Here is a 27,022-nt window from a genome sequence, read left to right on the forward strand (position 1 = left end):
TTTCTTAACCTCAGAACTTGAAATGCAACCTGCTAACTTCTCAAGGCTAACTCTGCTACATATATATCCCTAATTTGCTTCAACTGATAACAACTACATAATAATACATTTTATACTATCTTTATGACTAGCCTGGTAGTCCGCTGACTAAAGCCCAGATTGGCTCCTCCAAGTAGTTGCAGAAAAAAGGCTATTTATATGTTTTAAAAATCTTAAGACTTGGCTGAAATGTTATTCTATAGCAACAGAACAGAAATGTCTGTAATTACTGGTTGTCTCAAAAGCATCACAAGATCTTCTGGAAGCAAAAGAGTTAAAGTGGGTCTGCATGGGTCGCCGCGCTCCTCCATTGTGGAAGACTATGGTTCTGTCCGCCCTATACGAAGGTCCCAGAGGTGGCTGTGCTATTTTAGGCCCAGCACTCAGCAGCCTTTTCCGTTTGCTGAGCAGGTGATAGCGATAAAAAGGAATGCTTTGTGATTAAAACATTTTCCATCGTTTCTCCTGTCTTGCTGCTACGCTGAGAACCAGACAGAGCTGCAAACAAAGTCCCCTCTTTCTCATTCTGTGAAATAAAGTTTTTTCATAAAGAATGCAGATGGGAGATACCATATACACAGTGTGTGTAGCATTGATTCCTTTTGGCTAGTGGGAGGTTTTGGCATTTAAAATGTATCGCTATAGTCCTGTAATGTGAGTGGAGATCAATGTATATTCTTGTGGAAAAAATGTCGCTGCACATTAAAGCCAGTTAACTGTTATTACTATTTTTTTATTGGAATTAAATGCTGCATTTACTTAATTACACTAAATATTGTGTGCACAATAGTAAAGGCTTTACAATGTAGCTGTGATGACTATTGAATGGGGATTTTGATACCGGGTGGTTAACAGAAATGAATAAGTCATTAATGACAAATGTTCTGATTTTACCGGGACAGGCATGTTTTTATGGTGTCCTGTCACATGGTATAGTTGTCCTGGGAGCCTGCTTCTCATTGAAGAAAATCTGCCCTGCGGTGTGGGTAGGGTTGCCACCTCAGCCATGTTCTCCTGGACGCATATGAGTTACACATGTTGCAGGGTGTGCAGAGGGGAACATGAATTCTACCACTGGACAGCACACAAATAGTGACCCTGGATAGCACTATTTATGTTTCTCCCTGCACACCCTGCAGCACGTATAACTCATAAGTGTCCCGGAAAACATGGCCGAGGTGGTGGCGACCCTAGGTGCGGGCTTCACATGAGAGTCTGGGGACTGTGGGAATCAACCATGAAGTCTTGGTGCTAATGTACTTATGTGTTTGCATATTGTGACATCAGAGAGCTCTTTCTATTACAACAGCTAACTAATATGTCTACATAACTGGCATCTGGGCATCGCCTGCCGTTTGCCTCTCTGGTGTGTAAATGTAGCACGAGGTACAGACAGGAGCTCATAAAATATTTAGCTTATTGTTCCCTAAAACCAAAACCGCTTCTACCCTAAATGCAGTTTATAATATTTTCAAAAGCAGTGATGATGGGATTTTATTTTCATTGTAGGCGCAGATTTATTTTTAAGAGGTTCAGCGCTTAAATAAAATCTTACTTAAAATATTAGAAGTTTTTTTTATTACTTATTTATTACAGTTTTGCTAAATGCAGAGACCGTTTAGCTTCTTTCTTATTGGCTAATGATACACTTACACAGGGTTTTAACTCCTAGGGTGGCAAAGAAGTCTGCAACAGCAGTGTACTGGGACCCTTATATTATGGGGCTAACACAAGGGATAAGACTAAAGGGGCACTGTAATGTAAAATAGTTGTATTCTTAATGTGTAACAATGACTTGTTATGCCAGCCTCAGAATAGAAAAGGTATTACAATTCATCCTTTAAGTTTATTTTTGTATATTAAAAAGTTGTATCTGGTAATTGAAACCACAACCCAATGAAATGGGCTGAGCTTGCAGGGAGAACAGACCTTAGCTTATGTCTCACTATTTACACAAAATCCTTATTTCTCTATATACAGGGCCCGATGATCTAAAGGTCTCTGGGCTGGTGAGATTATTACAGAAAGCTGCCAGTACTTCTATTTTCCTAGTGGAATGATCTAAAGCCACTTTTTACCCTGAAAACATGGTATCTCACTAAGGGAAAATATTTAAAACACTAATTACTCTAAAAGCTGTGCATACGAAAATAACAGCATATTTGAGGTACAGTGCACTGAAAACAGTGTATTGTGATTTGTATTAGGTGTCACAAGTTTTAATAAACACCTGCCGGGTTCTCCCTGTGTACATTGCAAACTTTACATACTAGAGAGCTCTTATTTCTTCTATGGGAGACAGTTAGCCGCTCGCTGGGTCAGCCTGTTATGTTAGATAATTGCACCAAGACTGTTCCTGTTTAACCCCTTAACGACTGAGGACGTGCAGGGTACGTCCTCAGAAAAAAGGCAGTTAATGCCTGAGAACGTACCCTGCACGTCCTCAGTGTGGAAAGCAGCTGGAAGCGATCCTGCTCGCTTCCAGCTGCTTTCCGGTTATTGCAGTGATGCCTCGATATGGAGGCATCCTGCAATAACCTTTTTAAGTAATCCGGTGCAGAGAGAGCCACTCTGTGGCCCTCTCTGCACCGGAGATCGGTGGCTACCTGAGTTGGTGGGTGGGAGCCGGACCGGGAGGCGGGTGGCGGCCATCGATGGCCCTGTGGAAGTGAAGGGGGGCGGGATCGTGGGCGGGGGTGGCTGGGGGCGCGCACGGGCGCGCGCGCGTGCACGGGAGGGTGGGGGCGGGCGCGTGCACGGGGAGGGAGCGGGTGGGAACCGCTACACTGCAGAAAATGTGCAAATAAAAAAGATTAAGTAAATCGAAAAATAAAATAATCAGCAAAGTGGTGGGGGTTTGTCTGTGGGTGGGGGGGGGGGGGAAGCTACACTACAGAAAAAAAAAACAAAGAGAAAAAAAAACACTTTTTATTGTAAACTGGGTACTGGCAGACAGCTGCCAGTACCCAAGATGGCCCCCAATAAGGCAGAGGGGAGGGTTAGAGAGCAGTTTTGGGGGGGATCAGGGAGGTTGGGGGCTAAGGGGGGGATCCTACACAGTAGCATATGTAAATATGCTAAAAAAAAAATTCATTTTTTTTTTAAAACCCTTTTATTTTAGTACTGGCAGACTTTCTGCCAGTACTTAAGATGGCGGGGACAATTGTGGGGTGGGGGAGGGAAGGGAGCTGTTTGGGAGGGATCAGGGGGTGGGATGTGTCAGATGGGAGGCTGATCTCTACACTAAAGCTAAAATTAACCCTGCAAGCTCACTACAAACTCCCTAATTAACCCTTTCACTGCTAGCCATAATACACGTGTGAGGCGCAACAGGATTTAGTGGCCTTCTAATTACCAGAAAGCAACGCCAAAGTCATATATGTCTGCTATTTCTGAACAAAGGGGATCCCAGACAAGCATTTACAACCATTTGTGCCATAATTGTACAAGCTGTTTGTAAATGATTTCAGTGAGAAACCTAAAATTGTGAAAAATTTTACGTTTTTTTTAATTTGATCGCATTTGGCGGTGAAATGGTGGCATGAAATATACCAAAATGTGCCTAGATCAATACTTGGGGTTGTCTACTACACTACACTAAAGCTAAAATTAACCCTACAAGCTCCCTAAAAGCTCCCTAATTAACCCCTTAACTGCTGGGCATGATACACTTGTGGTGCGCAGTGGCATTTAGCGGCCTTCTAATTACCAAAAAGCAACGCCAAAGCCATATATGTGTGCTATTTCTGAACAAAGGGGATCCCAGAGAAGAATTTACAACCATTTATGCCATAATTGCACAAGTTGTTTGTAAATAATTTCAGTGAGAAACCTAAAGTTTGTGAAAAAATTTGTGAAAAAGTGAACAATTTTTTGTATTTGATCGCATTTGGCGGTGAAATGGTGGCATGAAATATACCAAAATTGGCCTAGATCAATACTTTGGGATGTCTACTAAAAAAAAATATATAAATGTCAAGGGATATTCAGGTATTCCTGAAAGATATCAGTGTTCTAATGTGACTAGCGCTAATTTTGGAAAAAAATGGTTTGGAAATAGCAAAGTGCTACTTGTATTTATGGCCCTATAACTTGCAAAAAAAGCAAAGAACATGTAAACATTGGGTATTTCTAAACTCAGGACAAAATTTAGAAACTATTTAGCATGGGTGTTTTTTGGTGGTTTTAGATATGTAACAGATTTTGGGGGTCAAAGTTAGAAAAAGTGTGTTTTTTTCCATTTTTCCTCATATTTTATCATTTTTTTTATAGTAAATTATAAGATATGATGAAAATAATGGTATCTTTAGAAAGTCCATTTAATGGCGAGAAAAACGGTATATAATATGTGTGGGTACAGTAAATGAGTAAGAAGAAAATTACAGCTAAACACAAACACCGCAAAAATGTAAAAATAGCCTTGGTCCCAAACGGACAGAAAATGGAAAAGTGCTCTGGTCACTAAGGGGTTAACCTGTTTTTTTTTACATTTTTGGTGGTCATCTGGCTCACCGTGAGACCAATACTTAGCTCCTGATCTAAAACTCACTGCGATGCGAAAAATCACACAACATCTTTGGGTTTTATTTAGAGCTTATATTGTAATACAGGAGTCTCTCCTTCACATACAGAACCTGCATAATGAGATAATCATCTCTTAATGCAAAATTTGTGTTTCTAAAATAATTTGAGGAACCTCACCATACTGACAAGATTATCTTGCGTAAAGCTTTAGATCATTAAGAACAGAGGAAAACAAACATTTTAGTATCTCTCTGTCCAACCCTAGACTTATTTCATCAAAACTTTCTTGTTTACACAGCTTACATCTTTAGTATAGGTGAGGATGGAAGAGGTAAAGGCAGCTATTTCAAATGACAAAATAAAGGTAAACAATTTAATACACTGCAGCGGGTAAAATGGACCACTGGGAACATAAAAATTGCTGTACACTGTCCCTTAACTCTCCAACAGGTGGCAGCACTGTACTGATCAAACAGATTAAATACAGTCAGTACATATCATTGTGTCAGTGATTACTGCAGGTATCTCACTTCTGCCTAACAGAGATACAAAGTAACTAAACACTTATTACACAGTATAACTGCTATCATAGTTCATTCTTATTATTACTCAGAGGGTGCACAGCTACACCTAAATTGTATTTAACGTGTGCATATGAATCTGTGTGTGTGCACAATGTGTTGTGTATTATTAATATGTTTATATGTGAGTGTACATAGAGGGTGTACTGTGCACATGTGTATAAATGTTTGTGTATTCAAATGTATGTATGTATGTATGTGTGTGTAAGTATTTGTGTGTGTTTATATATTAGTGTATGTGTGTGTAAGTATCTGTGTGTGTTTATATATTAGTGTATGTGTGTGTAAGTATCTGTGTGTGTTTATATATTAGTGTATGTGTGTGTAAGTATCTGTGTGTGTTTATATATTAGTGTATGTGTGTGTAAGTATCTGTGTGTGTTTATATATTAGTGTATGTGTGTGTAAGTGTCTGTGTGTGTTTATATATTAGTGTATGTGTGTGTAAGTATCTGTGTGTGTTTATATATTAGTGCATGTGTGTGTAAGTATCTGTGTGTATTTATATATTAGTGTATGTGTGTGTAAGTATCTGTGTGTGTTTATATATTGATGTATGTGTGTGTATGTATGTATGTGTATGTATGTATGTATGTGTATGTATGTATGTATCTGTGTGTGTTTATATATTAGTGTATGTGTGTGTAAGTATCTGTGTGTGTTTATATATTAGTGTATGTGTGTGTAAGTATCTGTGTGTGTTTATATATTAGTGCATGTGTGTGTAAGTATCTGTGTGTATTTATATATTAGTGTATGTGTGTGTAAGTATCTGTGTGTGTTTATATATTGATGTATGTGTATGTATGTATGTATGTATGTATGTGTATGTATGTATCTTGTGTGTTTATATATTAGTGTATGTGTGTGTAAGTATCTGTGTGTGTTTATATATTGACGTATGTGTGTGCATGTATGTGGTGTGTGTGCGTTTGTGTACATGTGGTATATGTGGTTATGTATGTGTGCCCATCTGAAAATTTGTCCAAGGAATACTTAAATTACCAGTATTTTCTACTCTAGTAGAGGATTCTGGGTAATAACATGCTAATTAGCGTCACTAAGCGTCACTTTTTTGCTTCAAATATCCATTTAAGACACAGATTGCCTCGTGTCTGTGCTGCTCTAGTAGCAGTAATTAGTACAGCAACAAATATGGTGGGGACAATGCATCAGTTGGGGAAAAAGAATAACTCAGAATAAGGTGACAATACTCTGATTAGTTATGGTCAGCTGAGACAGATCTCTGACCTTTCACAGGTAACCGGTATAGTCCTTTGGTTCAGTGTCAGAGGCAATAGGGTAACATAGGAGCCCTTACACAATATGTAGTAGCTGCAGATCACAGGTAGAAGTGGATATCAGACAACGTTTCTACCACGCCAACCATTATCAGTGTGGGAGCAAATACCTTCTGCACCCCTGAGATTGGAAAGTATTCACAGCTCATCTGCTGATACATTGGCTTCAAAAGGAAGCTTATTTGTAGGTGTTATGTGGTCAATGATATGTTCAGATGATATAACATCAGGTATTATCAATGTGATCTCTTTTGTGCCTAAGATTACGTAGGAGAATCTAAATCCCTAAATAGAAACCTGCTGTGGGGTCATAAAATCCTTCTAAAATCTCTTTTCAGGAATGTTCTGACAGCTGGGGCGCCTGTGTCTTATTTTTAGGATGCACATAGACGCTGCTGTGATAAGTGAGAGCTCTGCGGATGACAGAACCGCTCTGCATAACAGCACGAGTCACCTGTGTTGGCAGTGAGCTTGGCTACATATCTGCAGCACAAATGCTTTTTATATTTCGGGCAAACTGGCAGTTGAAAGAACATTTGCTGGGTTTGTTTTCTAACTGCTAAAGGCGACTTTATGTTGTTACTCCGCACAGTAATATATTGAGGATGTAACAGTGAATGGTACAAGGATTATTTCTATTAGAGTCAATTGGAAATGGTGTTTAATTATAAACTTTATAACAGTTTCATTAAAGGGACAGTGTAAGTAGTGTCTAATTTGTTAGAGCATGTTTTATTTGTACTACTGACAATTCAACATATGTTTTTAAAGGGATACTAAAACAAGATTTTTATAACATATTTAGATATGCAATAGATTCCCATTATTTGTTTTGCTCCCTTTCATGCAATTTAGCTCTGAAAACTGAGCAATTTCTACATCTCAGAACATGAAAAGTACCTGTTAACTTATTAAGGCTAACTCTGCTACATATTGTTCATTTAGTGGTTTAACTGGTAACAACTGCAAAACAAGGTACGTTATACTAATTTTATGACTATGACTAGCCTTGTTGTCTGTGGACTAAAGCCCAGATTGGCTCCTCCACATAAGGCAAATTATGGGGGGAGTTTGTCTATTGAAAAACAATTGCCGTAAAAAGGATTTTAATTTGTTTTATTTGTTTGGCTGATATGTTGTTCTATAACAACACAACAGAAGTTGTGTAATTAAGTAAGATGTTTACTGTCCCTTCTTAATGTAATCCTGCAGCTAGTGTTTAATGTGTTGATTGCTGATTGGTTCACTTGCTGCTGAGGACCAGCAATGCTCTGTGGCTCCCACTTGTGACTTTGCAGAGGTTAAACACATAGGGGTAGATTTATCAAATGTCAGGCAGACATGATCCACTGTAGCAGATCATGTCCGCCCGACATCGATAAATGCAGAGAGCATACGCTGTCGGCATTTAACATTGCACAAGCATACCTAGTGAAATGGTTGTGCAATGCCGCTAGCAGGGGGTGTCAATCATCCGGATTGTATCTGATTGGGATCTGATTGGGTTGATTGCTGTCAGATATGGTGGACGAGTTAAGGAGTAGTGGTCTCATGACCACTGCTTCTTATGTTTCTGACGAGCCTGAAGGCCGTGCAGAAACAGCTGCATAAATCTACCCCATAGAGTTTGATTATCAGTAGAGCAAATATTGCATCATCTAACAAATAAGAACATTTCGTTTTTCAACGTCAATGCCCCTTTTAAAGAAACAATTATATGTATATTTAATTGTTATAGATAAATGTTATTCCTCATTAAAGGGACCTGAAACCCAACATTTTCCTTTACCTCTGTTATCAAATTTGCTTTGTTCTCTTGGCATTCTTTGTTGAGGAGCATACCTAAGTAGGTATCATGCACATATGTGCTGCCATCTAGTACTCTTGCAAATGTATACTATTGTTAAAAGCATTCTTGTTATTAATTGCAGGAAATTACAAGAAATTCAGAAGTCTGACCAAACAACACGATAATGAGATATAAGAGGCTTTTCAAATGGTTTGGTCTTGGACTGCAAAACAATCCAAATATTGCTAACAAGCCAACACTTGTAAATGTTTTTGTATATTATTTCAAGTATTTAAAGGGACACTGAACCCATTTTTTTTTCTTTCATGATTCAGATAGTGCAGCAATTTTAAGCAACTTTTTAATTTACTGCTAGTATCAATTTTTTCCTCATTCTCTTGCTAACTTTATTTGAAAAGCAAGAATATTAGTTTAGAAGCCGGGCCCATTTTTGGTTCACAACCTGAGTTGTGCTTGCTGATTGGTGGCTAAATGCACCCACCAATAAACAAGTGCTGTCCAGAGTTCTGAACCAAAAATTGGCTGACTCCTTAGCTTAGTGATAATAGGAGTAAATAAGAAACTTGCTTAAAATGACTGCTCTATCTGAATCATGAAAGAAAAAAATTGGGTTTAGTGTCCCTTTAACATCTTACCAGAATCTGCATTATTTTGCTGTGTGTTGCGTGTGTTTATATTATTGTTTATTTTGTAACAAGTTAGAAACAGATATAACTGAGCTGCTGCACTGATCAAGCAGTCACAGTGTATATGTTGCAGGGTCAGGGTTTAGAAACACTATAACAAAGATATAAAAGATAAAAGAAGATCTAAGCACCTTATCTTTAAAATAAATACACGGTTAGAGAAGGGCAAATGGCAGCTCCCAGAGATTTCCTATTTGCCTTTATGATTTGTTTTCCAGAGAATAATATATCACTAAATATGTCAAATATGATCCCTAAAGTACCTGGTCTCTCTGCTCCCGTTATCCTGTTTAATCCACTTGCGCCCACACCATAGTGCGTTTAATAACGTTGTTAAGGACCCAGTAATAGGATTAATATTATAATGGGACAGTAAACATACTGAGATTTCAATATAAAATATTTAGTTATACTTAGTAAAACAACTTTACAATGTACTTTTATTATTTATTTTGACCCCTTTTATGTAATTTAGCTCTTAAAATTGTGGGTTTTCTAATTTTCAGAGGTGGAAATGCACCTGCTAACTTATCAAGGCTAACCCTGCTACACACACACACATATATATCACTTTCTGGCTTCAGCAGATAACAACTGCAAAACAATGCACTTTATACCAACATAATGACCATGGTTAGCCTTGTCTGCAGAATGGCTACTTCAAATCTAATGTGTTTAGTGTCCCTTTAAAAGAGTTGGGTGCCACATATATATTGTCCCTTTTAAATAACAAAGTGACCATTTCTCTGTTAGATCGATACCTGAACCCTTGGAATATACACACACAAGTTGGTGCTAATACATGTAATTGGGCTTATGGTTTGAAAGCACAATGCTATGTTTAAAGGGACAGCCTACACCAGAATTGTTATTGTTTAAAAAGATAGATAAACCCTTAATTACCCATTCCCCAGGTTTGCATAACAACACAGTTATATAAATACACTTTTTACCTCTGTGGTTACTTTGTATCTAAGCCTCTGCAAACTGCCCCCTTATTTCAGTTCTTTGACAGACTTGCATTTAGCCAATCAGTGCTGACTCCTAGGTAACTCAACGGGCGTGAGCACAATGCTATCTATATGGCACACATGGACTAATGCCCTCTAGCTGTGAAAATAAATACCAAAATGCATTCAGATAAGAGGCGACCTTCAAGGGCTTAGAAATTAGCATATGAGCCTCCTAGGTTTAGCTTTCAACAAAGAATACCAAAAGAACAAAGTGAATTTAATGATAAATGTAAATTGGAAAGTTGTTTAAAATGACATGCCCTATCTGAATCACAACGTTTTATTCTGACTAGACTGTCCCTTTAATCTGTATCAGACTCTAAAAAGGCCCAACAGGCTCAGAAGTCAGACTGATGTCTCTGCCGACAAATATTCCTTGCACACTTACTGGCGGTGCCAGGCAAACCGCTTCACGTGTCCCCTTCAGTACGATTAGGCATCTGGCTTGTAAAAGATGAATTCAGCTTCTAAACATAGCAATAGCTGTTTTTAGAAGAAAAGGGTTTGTAGAGAGGGGTTGGTTATAGACGCTCTGCCTAGATCACTCTACTCTTGCACCAACCAAACAGATGGAAGATGACCTGCTCTATTTAAAGCTGTTAGACAGCGAGGGACCCAACACAAGGGCCTAATAACACAGCAAGTAAGGGGTGGTATAGATTTGCCAGCACAAGTTGTGACATCACACTGAACATGAGGGAATGTGCCCTTCTGGAAGCTACAAGACAAATGACATCACCTCAAGTGTTCTGTTCATCTCTCACAAAATATGTGGCAATAAAACAGCAATTACAAATTATCAATAAAGGGACAGTACACTGTAAAATTGTTTTTCCTTAAAGGACCAGTCAACACAGTAGATTTGCATAATCAACAAATGCAAGATAACAAGACAATGCAATAGCACTTAGTCTGAACTTCAAATGAGTAGTAGATTTTTTTATAACAAATTTCAAAGTTATGTCTATTTCCACTCCCCTTGTACCATGTGATAGCAATCAGCCAATCACAAATGCATATACGTATAGTCTGTGAATTCTTGCACATGCTCAGTAGGATCTGGTGACTCAAAAATTGTAAATATAAAAGACTGTGCACATTTTTTTTAATGGAAGTAAATTGGAAAGATGTTTAAAATTACATGCTGTATCTGAATCATGAAAATTTGATTTAACCTGAGTGTCCCTTTAATGTATTTTCAATGACTTGTTATACCAGCTGCAGGGTATAAAATATTTAAGAAATTGCATTTTTCGGTTTATTTGTGTATATGAAGTAGCTGGTTTTGTTCTTTGAAACCACAGTCTGTTATATCAGATCTCATTATGTTATCACTTTGTGTACACAGATTTGCTTCCTTATCTTATATTTGTCTGGAACACCAAAGCTCAATACATAGGGGTCTATTTAAGAAGCAGCGAATGTTGCCTCCGACCCACTCTGCTTCAGTTCCGGCTGAAGCGAAAGTTAAGAAGCAGCGGTCCTAAGAACTCTGAGGTGGCGGACAGCAATCCGCCCGATCGAATACGACTGGGTTGATTGACACCCCCTGAATCTGCAGGGGGCGGCATTGCACCAGCAGTTCACAAGAACTGCTGGTGCAATGATAAATGCAGACAGAGTATGCACTCTATTAGGTAAAATGGATCATTGGGAATAATTTAAAGGGAAGAAAGTTTTTGGGTGAACTGTCCCTTTAAATACCATGATCTATAGACTGGAAGCCACAGAAAAGAAGAAATATACTCTAGAAATAGGTGTACACCGACTTCCATGCACTGTGAGAAGTTCTACCATAGTAAGAGCATCAGAGGTACATTCACTAGGTATGAAGCAGATAATAGATTACAGAAACATTAGGCTCTTAAGGATAGTAATATAAAATATATGCAAAACACTTTTATTATTTATTTTGTCCACCTTAAAGGGACATTTTCTTTGCAGAAATATTTTGTAGATGATACATTTATATAGCCCATCTGGGGTGTTTTTGTAACAATGTATAGTTTTACTTATTTTTGTAATAACATTTTGCTGATTTTCAGACCCCTAACCAAGCCCCAAAGTATCAGATGTAGACCAAAGTCTACAGATTCCTGCTGCTATTGTTTGTGTAATCTGTCTTTTCATATGCAGGGGAGAGGGGGGGGGTCTGCTCTTTCTTCTTTCTCAGTCTCTTTCACTGGGTGTCCCAGCCTAACCTCATCAAAAGGGCTAAACTGGGAGCTTCTAAGTAAGTTTTAACAGTTTTATACTGGATTTTTGTATCAGTATCTGTGCATCTTATTCTTTATAGTAGTATCTATTACATGCAGTTATAAGAAAGTTAGTGTACACTGTCCCTTTAACTGTAATTCAATTTCTGAAAATTGTTGGCGCTTCCAATAGCTATAGGTGGAAGTTCAGTCTCCAGACATAACGCAGCTATATTCTACACAATCATTGGCTACAAACGTAATGTTTTTTTTATAACTCTCCCTGATTGGCCTCAGCAGAGAAGGAAACCTGGGTTACCATACTGCGTTGCCCATTGCATTACGCACACTTTAACTCCCCCCCCCCCAATATTTAAACTTATAATATAAGTTTAAAACTACATCTATATATTATTGTCAGGCTAATCTCTGCTTTGAATACATCATTATATTTAGTGTATACTTGGGGCTAGATTAAAAGTGGCGTGCTATATACAAGATGAAAGTGAATGGGTGCGCACAAGCCCTCAAAAAATGTTGTGCTCAACAGATTAGCGCGAATTAAGACTTTGCATAAAGTGTAAGGTTTAAAAAAATAATAATCTCATTCAAACACATCAAAACACATTATAATAAAGTGTAACACTCATATATGTACAGTTTCTGATAAAACATTCTAATAAATATTAATAAACATTTTTTAAGTCAGCAGCTGCATTTCAAAGTCTGAGAATTAGAAAAGCCCCATTTTTCAGAGCTAAATTACATGAAAAGGGGGCAAAGTTATTAAAGTATATTGTAAAGTTGTTTTATTCTGTATAACAAAACATATAAAAATCATATCAAATCTCAAGGTGTTTACCATCCCCTTTACAGTTGTGTAAATTGTGGGTAATACAATAAATAAATAAATTAAGCCCTGTTATGGATATTTAACTTCTCTTGCAGGAAACTATCTTGAAAGGCAAAATCATTTAAAATCAATTGTAGAACTTCTGATAAATTGATCCATAGGGGCCGATTTATCATGTTGCAAATCAGCTGTTTCCGTGCAAGCCTTCAGGCCGTCATAAGACTGCTGCTCCTTAACTCATGCGCCACTTCTGAGGTGGCCGACAGCAATCATCTTGATCGGATACGATCGGGATGATTGCCATGCCCTGCTAGTGGCTGATTGGGGGATTTTTTTCAAATGTTATGTTCTGTCTGAATCACATTTTTTGGTTTTCACATCCCTTTAATGACTCATTGTTTAATCAGGTTAATCTGTCTTGTTTCTTCTTATACATAAACATGAATTTCTCTTAAAGTTACTTGTCCTGATTCACTAAAGCTCTCTGTGTCTGCAAGAACTAAAGGTGAGATTCACCTGACAAACCTCACAAAACTCACGTAAACTGCATGTTCTGTACACTGGTCTCACTAAGGGACGTTCTGGGCATTTCTGGAGGAGAAAAAGACACATGTAATGCAATATTATAACTATTAGCTTGTGATTTACAGGTAGATAGAAGGCAAAATTAAATATTCATGGTCAGACAGGGCATGCAATTTCAAGAGACTTTTCAGTTTACTTGTGCTCAAATTTATGTTGTTCTTTGGTATCCTTTGTTGAAAAGCAGGAGAAGTAATGCAGTACTGGGAGCTAGCTGCTGATTGATGGCTACAGACATATGCCTCCTTCATTGGCTCAGCAGAGGTGTTTAGCTATCTCCCAGTAGTTTATTGCTACTCTGGATGCAAACAACAGTGCAACAATAAATTACTCTTACAAATTAAAGGGACACTGTACCCAAATTTTTTCTTTTGTAATTCAGAAAGAGCATGCAATTTTAAGCAACTTTCTAATTTACTCCTATTATCATTTTTTCTTCGTTCTCTTGCTATCATTATTTGAAAAAGAAGGCATCTAAGCTTTTTTTTGGTTTCAGTACTCTGGACAGCACTTTTTTATTGGTGGATGAATTTATCCACCAATCAGCAAGGACAACCCAGGTTGTTCACCAAAAATGGGCTGGCATCTAAACTTACATCCTTGCATTTCAAATAAAGATACCAAGAGAATGAAGAAAATTTGATAATGGGAGTAAATTAGAAAGTTCCTTAAAATGTCATGCTCAATCTGAATCACGAAAGAAAATTTTTGGGTACAGTGTCCCTTTAAGCGTTTACTTTTTGCACTTTTATATCCCTTTAACAGTTGGATTGTGTAGTGGGTTCTGTAATGCAAGAACCATTATATTCTTTGTAAAATGAATGTTGCACTGGTGGTGATTGGACGCATTTATTTTACACTGTACAAATGCAGAGCATCACTTGTCTCTGGAGATCTTGCTGGGGAAGGAGCTTCTAACATTCAACAAATGAGACCAAGACCCACAGGTGGTAGCAGTCTAGCAGAAGTAAAACTGATATATGATTAAATAAAAGGAATTATAGGCTGTATGTGAATCATGAAAATGTAATTGGACATCCATGTCTTTATAAAATGCTTGTGATGTAATAGAATGAATGTGCTGAATCGTTTCCCCTTCTGTCTCCGCTCCTCAGGTCCGTAAGCGCAGTAAGGCGTGCCGCGGGGGCCTGAAAGAGAACGATGAGTTAATCTCCATCAATGGGAAGCCCTGCGCTGGGTTATCCCATGCAGAAGCAATGCTGATTATAGACACATCAGGCAGCAATCTCCATATCCAAGTCAAGCGGTAAATATCCAATATGTGCCCTTTGTGTATATAGCAAGGGTTATCTGCTTATAACAGCTCATCAACAAGAGCAAACTGGCTACAATCAAATGTGTTAGCCCTGTCTGCTTTCTGTCTAGATTGTTTTATTGCATGTATTATTATTTTTAACTGATGTAGATCTACTAGAAAGTTTAAACACTATTTATAACATAAATTTCTGATTTGTTTTGCTTTGTTTGTGAGATTGTAAAGGCTTCTAGTACCGTTTCAAACCTAAGTAAATACGTTCAGTAGTTTTTGTGATCACAATGTTTAAATGTGAAATGTTTTTCTTTATTATTTGAGTCCTGTCAAAATAAATAAATAAAATGATATTTATTTATAATACTATAGTTTTTATCAGGGCTGGCTCAAGGAATTGCACTAATAATATGCTGCTGGGTCTGAGGATAAAATTACGCTCCCAACTCACATTCTACCACAGTCTACATCCAACCATTGCACAGCATCCTACAGTCTAAATCCAACCCTTGCACAGCATCCTGCAGTCTAAATCCAACCCTTGCACAGCATCCTACAGTCTAAATCCAACCCTTGCACAGCATCCTACAGTTTAAATCCAACCCTTGCACAGCATCCTGCAGTCTAAATCCAACCCTTGCACAGCATCCTACAGTCTAAATCCAACCATTGGACAGCATCCTACAGTCTAAATCCAACCATTGGACAGCATCCTACAGTCTAAACACAACCACTGCACAGCATCCTACAGTCTAAATCCAACCATTGCACAGCACTCTACAGTCTAAACCCAACCATTGCACAACATCCTACAGTCTAAACCCAACCATTGCACAACATCCTACAGTCTAAACCCAACCACTGCACAGCATCCTACAGTCTAAACCCAACCATTGCACAACATACTACAATCTAAACCCAATCATTGCACAGCATCCTACATTCTAAACACAACCATTGCACAGCATCCTACAGTCTAAACCCAACCATTGCACAGCATCCTACAGACTAAACCCAACCATTGCACAGCATCCTACAGTCTAAATCCAACCATTGCACAGCATCCTACAGTCTAAACTCAACCATCGCACAGCATCCTACAGTCTAAACCCAACCATTGCACAGCATCCTACAGTCTAAATCCAACCATTGCACAACATCCTACAGTCTAAATCCAACCATTGCACAACATCCTACAGACTAAACACAACCATTGCACAACATCCTACAGACTAAACACAACCATTGCACAACATCCTACAGACTAAACACAACCATTGCACAACATCCTACAGACTAAACACAACCATCACACAGCATCCTACAGTCTAAACCCAACCATTGCACAGCATCCTACAGTCTAAACCCAACCATTGCACAACATCCTACAGTCTAAACCCAACCATTGCACAGCATCCTACAAACTAAACCCAACCATTGCACAGCATCCTACAGTCTAAACCCAACCACTGCACAGCACCCTACAGTCTAAATCCAACCATTGCACAGCATCCTACAGTCTAAACACAACCATTGCACATCATCCTACAGTCTAAACCCAACCATTGCACAACATCCTACAGTCTAAACCCAACCATTGCACAGCATCCTACAAACTAAACCCAACCATTGCACAGCATCCTACAGTCTAAACCCAACCATTGCACAGCACCCTACAGTCTAAATCCAACCATTGCACAACATCCTACAGTCTAAACACAACCACTGTATAGCATCCTACAGTCTAAACACAACCATTGCACAGCATCCTACAGTCTAAATCCAACCATTGCACAGCATCCTACAGTCTAAACACAACCACTGTATAGCATCCTACAGTCAAAACCCAACCATTGCACAGCATCCTACAGTCTAACCCCAACCATTGCACAGCATCTTACAGTCTAACCCCAACCATTGCACAACATCCTACAGTCTAAACACAACCACTGTATAGCATCCTACAGTCTAAACACAACCATTGCACAACATCCTACAGTCTAAACCCAACCATTGCACAGCACTCTACAGTCTAAACACAACCATTGCACAGCATCCTACAGTCTAAACACAACCATTGCACAGCATCCTACAGACTAAACACAACCATTGCACAGCATCCTACAGTCTAAACACAACCATTGCACAGCACCCTACAGTCTAAATCCAACCATTGCACAGCACTCTACAGTCTAAACACAACCAATGCACAGCATCCTACAGAATAAACACAACCATTTCACAGCATCCTACAGTCTAAACACAACCATTGCACAGCATCCTACAATTTAAACACAACCATTGCACAGCATCCTACAGACTAAACACAGCCAGGCCCATTGCACAACATCCTACAGTCTAAACACAACCAATGCACAGCATCCTACAGACTAAACACAACCATTGCACAACATCCTACAGACTAAACACAGCCATTTCACAGCACTCTACAGACTAAACACAACCATTGCACAACATCCTACAGTCTAAACCCAACCATTGCACAACATCCTGCAGTCTAACCTCAACCATTGCACAGCATCCTACAGTCTAAACCCAACCATTACACAACATCCTACAGACTAAACACAACCATTGCACAACATCCTACAGACTAAACACAACCATTGCACAACATCCTACAGACTAAACACAACCATTGCACAACATCCTACAGACTAAACACAACCATTACACAACATCCTACAGACTAAACCCAACCATTGCACAACATCCTACAGACTAAACACAACCATTGCACAACATCCTACAGACTAAACACAACCATTACACAACATCCTACAGACTAAACCCAACCATTGCACAACATCCTACAGACTAAACACAACCATTGCACAACATCCTACAGACTAAACACAACCATTGCACAACATCCTACAGACTAAACACAACCATTGCACAACATCCTACAGACTAAACACAACCATTGCACAGCATCCTACAGACTAAACACAACCATTGCACAGCATCCTACAGTCTAAACACAACCATTGCACAGCATCCTACAGTCTAAACACAACCATTGCACAGCATCCTACAGTCTAAACACAACCATTGCACAGCATCCTACAGTCTAAACACAACCATTGCACAACATCCTACAGACTAAACACAACCATTGTACAACATCCTACAGACTAAACACAACCATTGCACAACATCCTACAGACTAAACACAACCATTGCACAGCACTCTACAGACTAAACACAACCATTGCACAACATCCTACAGACTAAACACAACCATTGCACAGCACTCTACAGACTAAACACAACCATTGCACAGCACTCTACAGACTAAACACAACCATTGCACAGCACTCTACAGACTAAACACAACCATTGCACAGCACTCTACAGACTAAACACAACCATTGCACAGCACTCTACAGACTAAACACAACCATTGCACAGCACTCTACAGACTAAACACAACCATTGCACAGCACTCTACAGACTAAACACAACCATTGCACAGCACTCTACAGACTAAACACAACCATTGCACAGCACTCTACAGACTAAACACAACCATTGCACAGCACTCTACAGACTAAACACAACCATTGCACAGCACTCTACAGACTAAACACAACCATTGCACAGCACTCTACAGACTAAACACAACCATTGCACAGCACTCTACAGACTAAACACAACCATTGCACAGCACTCTACAGACTAAACACAACCATTGCACAACATCTTAAAGGCAAATAAGATACACAGATATAAAAAAATGACCATATTCTACCCATGTGCTGCTCATGTTAAATTGATATAAAATCCAAAATTATTGTAACATGATTCAGATAGAGCATGCGATTTTACACAACTTTCCAATTTACTTATATTATCAATTTTGCTTTATTCTCCTGGTATCCTTTATTAAAGGAGCAGTAATGCACTACTGAGAGCTAGCTGAACACATTGGTAAGCCAATGATAAGAGGCATATATGTGCAGCCACCAATCAGCAGCTAGCTCCCAGCTCCTGAGTGTACCTAGCTATGCTTTTAAACAAAGGATACCAAAAGAAAGAAGCACATTAGATAAAAGACATAACTTGGAAAGTTGTTTTAAATTGTGTGCTCTGTCTGAACCATGAAATAAAATATTTGGGGTCCATGTTCCTTTAAGTGCTGTCTGGGTCCCATGGTCCCTCCAAGGCCCATTTTAGAGCTAGCCCTAGTTTTTTTCCTACCCACGGTGTCCCTAGACTGTATAATGTCCAAGTCAGTGGAAGTGAGTGATGTCATAGTGTAACTTTTGCCCTCTACTCATCTTCATGTCTCCTTTTTACAACACTCACTCCTCCATACAGCTGATGTGAATATCTTGCTCCAGGTTTGCAGCTGACTCTCTGCTATCTGAAAGGACCTTGTACTGTATTTGTTTCTGCGGTTCTGCAAACAGTTTGTCTAGTTTTGTGACCCAAGTACCTCTTTTTATTTCATGAATTTACTTCTGACATTGCACTGACAAGAATATGTCCTTTCAAAAATGTACCCTAGCAGAATTTGTATTTAAAGGGACAGTCTAGTCAAAATTAAACTTTCATGATTCAGACAGAGCAGCAATTTTATGCATCTTAATAATTTACTCCTATTATCAATTTTTATTTTTTCTCTTGGTATCTTTGTAAGCTTAGGAGCCAGCCCATTTTTGATTCAGCACCTGGGTATCGCTTGCTGATTGGTGGCTACATTTAGACACCAATCAGAAAGTTCTACCTAGGTGGTGAACCAAAAATGGGCCGGCTCCTATGCTTACATTATTGCTTTTTCAAATATAGATAGCAAGAGAACGAAGTAAAATTGATCATTGGAGTAAATTACAAAGTTGCTTAAAATTGCTGCTGTATCTGAATCATGAAAGTTTTTCACTAGACTGTACCTTTAAATAATGCAGTACAAAGCTAAAGTATAAATCATACTATACACAGGATGTCTGGGGGATCTGCAAAGCCTCAGTGCTCGTGTCTGTAGTTATCACTATATAAAGAGGTTTGCTGTGGGCTCAGAGCAGGACAATTCAGTACAGATGCTATTTAAAGCGCGGCCGGTTAGCACTTTTTGTAGTAACGTAGGATGTGATAAATGAAAACAAAGTGCGACTGTAGATTAACACCCTGGCTGTTTGAGGTTCCTTAAACTGTATTTAATTAAGTTACAGCTTTTAATACATTATTATTTTTATCATTTAAATGTATTTTATACAGTTAACTATATTGTGTTTTATTATTCAAAATAGTATGTTTATACATTTAACAATGTTGTATTGCTATTTATTTATTTTGTAAGAATTTATAAAATATAAATGTTCTGCTCATAGTTAATAAGATAGTGATTGGTACAAAAGACTGTACTCATGAGCTGCTTATTGGGAGCACATAATAGCTAGTGGCAGAATTGTAATATTGTTGCTAATTATTGGTCCCAAGGGAAATAACTGTCACCATTATTTATGGCTTTATAAGAAGGCTGAATCTGTTAAAGGGAATGTGATGTAATAATGTGATTTATTGCCTATCACCCAGTAAAAAGCACAGAGAAAAAGATGAATATGCACAGTTCATCAGTACAATGTTTTACTAACTGAATGGAAAATAATGCAGCTTCCAATCTGCGTATTTATAGGGTTTGCTTGTTATTTTATGGTCACCATTTACATTTATCTTTATATTGTGATGTTGGTCTGACATTAATATATAAAGGTATGAAATCATTACGGTAACTGCAGACCTTAAGTCACAAACCAACTTGTTTTCTTCTCTCAACTGATCAGAAGCATTTTCACTCTGCAAAAGAACTTTGAAGCCATAGTTGATGCACCTAGATTAAAATAAATAAATACATAATCTAAGGGAGTTTTTTATATTCTTTGTTGAAAAACAGGGAGGAAAGCCAATGAGAATGAACGTGTCTGTAGCTATGGCAGAAGTTTTGTAAAGAATGCTGTATATTTGCAAGAGCCCTTTTTTCATGCCATATAGTGTTCCAGACATGTGCACACGACCTAGATATCTCTTCAACAAAGAATACCATGAGAACAAAGCAAATAAAAGTAAAAAGGATTTTTTTTTAAACTTTTATGCTCTGTCTGAATCACAAAATAATTAAAAAATATTTTAAAGGGACACTAAACCCATTTTTTTCTATAATGATTCAGATAGAGCAGCAATTTTAAGCAACTCTCTAATTTACTCCTATTATCAATTTTTTAGGTTCAGCACCTTGGATAGCGCTTGCTTATTGGTTGCTACATTTGGCTAACCAATAAGCAAGCATAACCCAGGTTCTGAACCAAAAATGGTCCGGCTCATAAGCTTCATATTCCTGCTTTTTAAATAAAGATAGCAAGAGAACAAAGAAAATTTGATAATAGGAGTAAACTAGAAAGTTGCTTAAAATTACTGCTGTATCTGAATCATAAAAAAATAAAAATAATTGGGTTTAGTGTCCCTAATGTTTCATGTCCCTTCATTTTCAAAACCATTCTTACATGAGGTGTAAGGACAGCTGTTTTATAGCCAAAGTGACAGTGAATTAAACTTTCATGATTCAGAGCATGAAATGTTACTTATATTATCAAATTTGCTTTGTTCCTTTGGAATCCTTTGTTGAAGAGAAAATCTAGGTAGGCTGATGGTTGGGAGTGTGCATTTCAGCATTCTATGGCAACAGGGTTTGCAACAATGTATAACTGTTATGAACATTGTTGCAAACACTGCCGCCAGAAGGCTAACAACACATGCATGCTCCTGAGCTCACCTAGGAATACTCTTCAACAAAGAATACAAAACCAACTAAGCACAATTTATAATGGGGAAAAAAAAAGTTATTTAAAATTCCTTGTTCTATCCAATTTAATTTTGACTTTAGTCCTTTTAATCAGTTGTATTTTGGATTGTAGTTGTAGTTCTTTTACTCTCACAGCAGAGGGCGCACCACACAAAAAAAACCTGTAAATAGCATTTTGCTAAGGCAGTTGTGGGCTGGGCAATAAGGCTGTAGTCATCTCATTATGTTCAGAGATGATTTTTAACAAACACATTTGCCTGTCAGTTAAATAAAACTATAAAGAGATAACATAGGTGATTCTGAAACACACTGGGGTCCATCACAATCCTGTAGAAAAGTTTATCACATTATTTATTTACAAAACTATACATAGACTTTAAAGGGACGACCAACACCTAATTACTAAACACTTCTGTTGTGTTGCTATAGAACAACAAATCAACATCCTTTTTACAACAGTTATTTTCCATAAGCCAAACTCCAGCCACTATTTCCTTATTTGAAGGAGCCAATCTGGGCTTTAGTTTGCAGACAACAAGGTCATAAAGTTACTATAAAGTACTCAGTTTTGCAGTTGTTATCAGTCAAACTAAGTAAGGATATATATGTAGCAGAGTTAGCCTTGAGAAGTCAGACGATGCATTACAAGTTCTGAGAATTAGAAATTGCTCAATGTTCAGAGCTAAATTACATGACAAGGGAAGAAAATAAATAATGAAAATATATTGTAAATTTGTGTCAATACAGATAACTAAACATTATATATAAAAAATATCAAGGTGTTTATTGTCCCTTTAATTGTGATTTATGTTGAAACCCATTAGATAAGTTTTTCTAAAGGCTTGTGATGGACACCTGAGTTATATACTGACCCCTGACTCCTGATGGACCCCTGAGTTATATTCAAACCCCTGACCCCTGATGGACCCCTGAGTTATATACAAACCCCTGACCCCTGATGGACCCCTGAGTTATATACAAACCCCTGATGGATCCCTGAGTTATATACAAACCCCTGACGGACCCCTGAGTTATATACAAACCCCTGACCCCTGATGGACCCCTGAGTTATATATAAACCCCTGATGGACCCCTGAGTTATATACAAACCCCTGACCCCTTAGTTATTATACAAACCCCTGACCCCTGATGGACCCCTGAGTTATATACAAACCCCTGATGGACCCCTGAGTTATATACAAACCCCTGATGGACCCCTGAGTTATATACAAACCCCTGACCTCTGATGGACCCCTGAGTTATATACAAACCCCTGACCCCTGATGGACCCCTGAGTTATATACAAACCCCTGACCCCTGAGTTATATACAAACCCCTGACCCCTGATGGACCCCTGAGTTATATACAAACAATAATGCTAGAAATTAACTCCTGAATATGAACCTCGTTAGGAATTACATTTTTTTTTCTATCCAGAGCAACCACCCAAATATCTGATGTCCAGGAGAGGTGGGTTCTCTGCTGTAACTTCTCCAGCAAAATAAATATCTTACATTCATCATTTGATCCTTCTCTTGGTCTGCTTTGTTGACACTTAGCTCCTTTCGATGAGAGCATACCTAGATAGGTTAAGAGTGTGCACATGTCTTGTGTGCACATCTCAGCTTACCTCAGTATGCTCTTATGAAAGTACATGAAAACCCACGATTCAGATAGAACGTACAATTTTAAATAACTTTCCACTTTATTTCTGCTATCACATTTGCTTCATTCTCTTGGTATTCTTTGTTGAAGGAGCAGTAAAACACTACACTGAGAGCTAGCTGAACACATCAGGGGACAAAAGGCATATATGTACAATGACCAATCAGAAGCTAGCTCCCAGTAGCACACTGCTGCTCCTGAGCCTACCTAGGTATGTTTTTCAATAAAGGATTCCAAGAGAATGAAGCAAATAAGATAACAGAAGTAAATTGGAAAGTTGTGTAAAATTCAATGGTCTGTACTTTACTGTCCCTTTAACCATAATTAGCACTCATATTACAAATGCTGAGTTAAATGATGTTGCTCTCGAGTGCAACACAAAATACCACTGAACAATGTTGTGCTTTTGGAGACGATGTAAAGTGTGAAAGGGACTGGAAACCCCAACATTTTCTTTTTATGATTCAGATAAAAATTTTTTTTTTTTAGCAATTTTACAATTGACTTCTATTATCAAATTAGCTTTGTTCTCTTGTTATCCTTTTTTGAAAGAACAGCATTGCACTACTGGCAGCTAGCTGAACACCTCTAGTTAGCCAATTACAAGAGACAAATGTGTGCAGGCACCAATCAGCAGCTAGCTCCCACTAGTGTAGGATATGTGCGTATTCTTTTATAACAAGAGATACAATGAGAGCGAAGCACATTTGAAAATAGAAGTGGATTTAAAGGGACACTGAACCCAAATTTTTTCTTTCGTGATTCAGATAGAGCAGCAATTTTAAGCAACTTTCTAATTTTCTCCGATTATCAAATTGTCTTCCTTCTCTTGGTATCTTTATTTGAAATGCAAGAATGTAAGTTTAGATGCCGGTCCTTTTTTGGTGAACAACCTGGGTTATTCTTGCTGATTGGTGGATGAATTCATTCACCCATAAAACAAGTGCTGTCCACAGGTCTGAAACAAAAAAGAAGCTTAGATGCCTTCTTTTTCAAATAAAGATACAAAGAGAATAAAGAAAAAAATTGATAATAGGAGTAAATTAGAAAGTTGCTTAAAATTGCTGCCCTATCTGAATCATGAAAGAAAACATTTGGGTTTAGTGTCCCTTTAACGAGCGCTATCGGAATCCTGCAAGTTTATTTTGACTTTCCTATCCCTTTAAGCTTGAATCTATGCAAAACACAACTCATCGAACAGACATTAAAATAAAGTATTTCATGTTACAATGACCTTGACTTGCAATAGTGCGGTGTAAATAATTCTGTGCCTTACTAATGCATACTATTATGTGTCATTTAAAATGATAAAACTGTTTAAAGGGGCGTAAAACCATTTTCTTTCATCATTTGGATAGAACTTTCCAATCTACTTCTATTATCAATTTTCTTTGTTTTTTGTTATCCTTTGTTGAAAAGCAGGATGGTAAACTCAGGAGCGTGCATGTGTCTGCAGAACTATATGGCAACAGTTTTGCAACAATGTTATTCACAAGCAAGAGCACCAGATGGCACTATTTGCTGCCATGTAGTGTGCACGCTACCTACCTAGGATTCTCTTCAACAAAGAATAACATGAGAACAAATTAAATTTCATAAGTAAACTTTAAAGGGAGAGTAAATTAAAAATAAAACTTTAATGATTCAGAAAGAGCAGCAGTTTTAAACAACTTTCCAATTTACTTCTGTTATCAAATTTGCTTTGTTAGCTTGGTATCTTTTATTGAAGAGTAAGACTAGGTAGGCTCATAAGAGCTCAGGAGTGTGCACGTGTCTTTAGTACTCTATGGCAGCAGTGTTTTGCAACATTGTATAACAAAGCTACAAATAATGTTGTAAAACACTGCTGCCATAGAGTACTAAAGAAACGTGCACACTCCTGAGCTCTTATGAGTCTACCTAGTTTTACTCTTCAATAAAAGATACCAAGAGAATGAAGCAAATTTGATAACAGAAGTAAATTGAACATTTGTTTAAAATTGCAGCTCTATCTGAATCATGAAAGTTTAATTTTTAATTTACTGTCCCTTAAAAAAAATAAATTGTATTCTCCTGAATCATGAAAGAAAATGTTTGGTTTCACGTCCCTTTAAATGCTCTCAGTGTCCGTAACTAATGTGTAATCAGGAAACATAACAGGGTTTTAGATTTCTAATTCTACATTTTATTTATATAACACAAACGTTTGCTATTTTATGATAGCAGCGTATTTACTGATTTACATGACAGCAGCATCACACGTATAAGAATAATACTGCTACACTGTCACTAATTCTTATAATAGGGTAAAGATGACCTAATGACTTAATGATAGTCTGATGTAGCTGTGAGTTATGTGATCTCCATTAAATCTCTTTTGGGATAGAATCAGCCTGTCCTACTTTATAGGTCAGTTGTAATACAGTTCTGATACATCTCATTGTTGGCACAGCAGGATTCCCAGGGTACTAAAGTTATTGAGGTTGGAAGTATATAGCCAGATCTGTCCTTTATACTGTGCAGCTAGTCCATTCCCCTCATACTAGAACAGTCACCCCCCATCTCTGCACTCCTCCCATCTAAACACTGACTGGCTGTAATGTGATTCTTTTTTATTTTGTCCCACACAGGACAGCAAACGGAGCTAAGACAGCACCACGGTCCCACAGAGTGCCTGCTTCCCCTACAAGTCCAAACCGCATCACAAGTCCAGAGCCTCTTGGTTCCTGGACTACATCACCATCTACAACCACAAAGACTGGTCAGCACCGGCTGCTCCACCTTGAGAGTATCACCTCTCCACCAGACAGTGAAGCTTACTACGGGGAGACTGATAGTGACGCAGACATTCGGGCATCTCCAGGACATCCTCAGAACACCCAACAGCATCACAACCAGCAGCAACAACCCCAGGAGAAGCATAGAAGAGCTCGTAAGAAAAGCCCCAGATCCCCACCAGGCAACAACAACAAATCAGAGACAGAGCAGCAATCCCTTTCAGAAATGAGTGGCTATGAGAGTGGTCCTGGAGGTGTTGGGGAGTGTGCCGTACAGCCCACTGTTGGTGTGGCCAAGCGTGAAATTGTATATCAACCTGGGGGGAGCAGGGCAGAGACACCCTTCTCAGACGTAGAAGGGTTCTTGCCAACAGAAGAGAGGGAGCAGGTAGCACCTTCACCAGAGGCCCTTCTGTTGCCCCATGCCACCAAGACTATACGAGCAGAGAGACATCTTATCCCAATGATTGGACCAGTGGACCATCCTGTAGATGATGATCTGACAACAACATATTCTGAGAAAGCTAAAGAAGCAAGTGAGTATTAATTACATCCTGGTGAAGCCTCCTTTACAGAAAAAATATATTAAAGCACAAAGCAAAAAACAAAATGATTTATTCCTTAATCCCGAGAAGAACAGCAGGTTTGCATTCACTTGTAGACTTCTTCTTAGGATTTATCTGCTGAGTGAGACCAGACACCTAGTGAGACTGACTCTAGGATTCCAGCATGTAAGTTTGTTTTATGGTACTGCATGGACTGGAATTAGCCTTGGCCATGATATGAGCTGGCTTCTGTGGGTCTCTATTTTTACCTGTCAAGGTCAGATGCAATTTCATCAGTGGTCCAGATAGAAATAAGAGAACCCTTCCTGCAGAAATGTATAGCTGGGAGCTGGGATTGCTTAAAGGGACAGTCTACTCC

General features: G+C 38.3%; 1 protein-coding gene across 1 annotated transcript in view; it reads left to right on the forward strand.

Annotated features, from left to right (window-relative positions):
• SYNPO2L (synaptopodin 2 like) overlaps positions 1–27,022 on the forward strand; it is a 94,099-nt gene that overhangs the window by 27,507 nt on the left and 39,570 nt on the right. The window contains exons 2-3 of the mRNA XM_053692008.1: positions 14,700–14,851; positions 25,952–26,634. Coding sequence (XP_053547983.1) covers positions 14,700–14,851; positions 25,952–26,634 — 835 coding nt within the window. The remainder of the gene's footprint in view (positions 1–14,699; positions 14,852–25,951; positions 26,635–27,022) is intronic.

Source organism: Bombina bombina, chromosome 9 (assembly GCF_027579735.1).
Source record: "Bombina bombina isolate aBomBom1 chromosome 9, aBomBom1.pri, whole genome shotgun sequence".
NCBI lineage: Eukaryota > Metazoa > Chordata > Amphibia > Anura > Bombinatoridae > Bombina > Bombina bombina.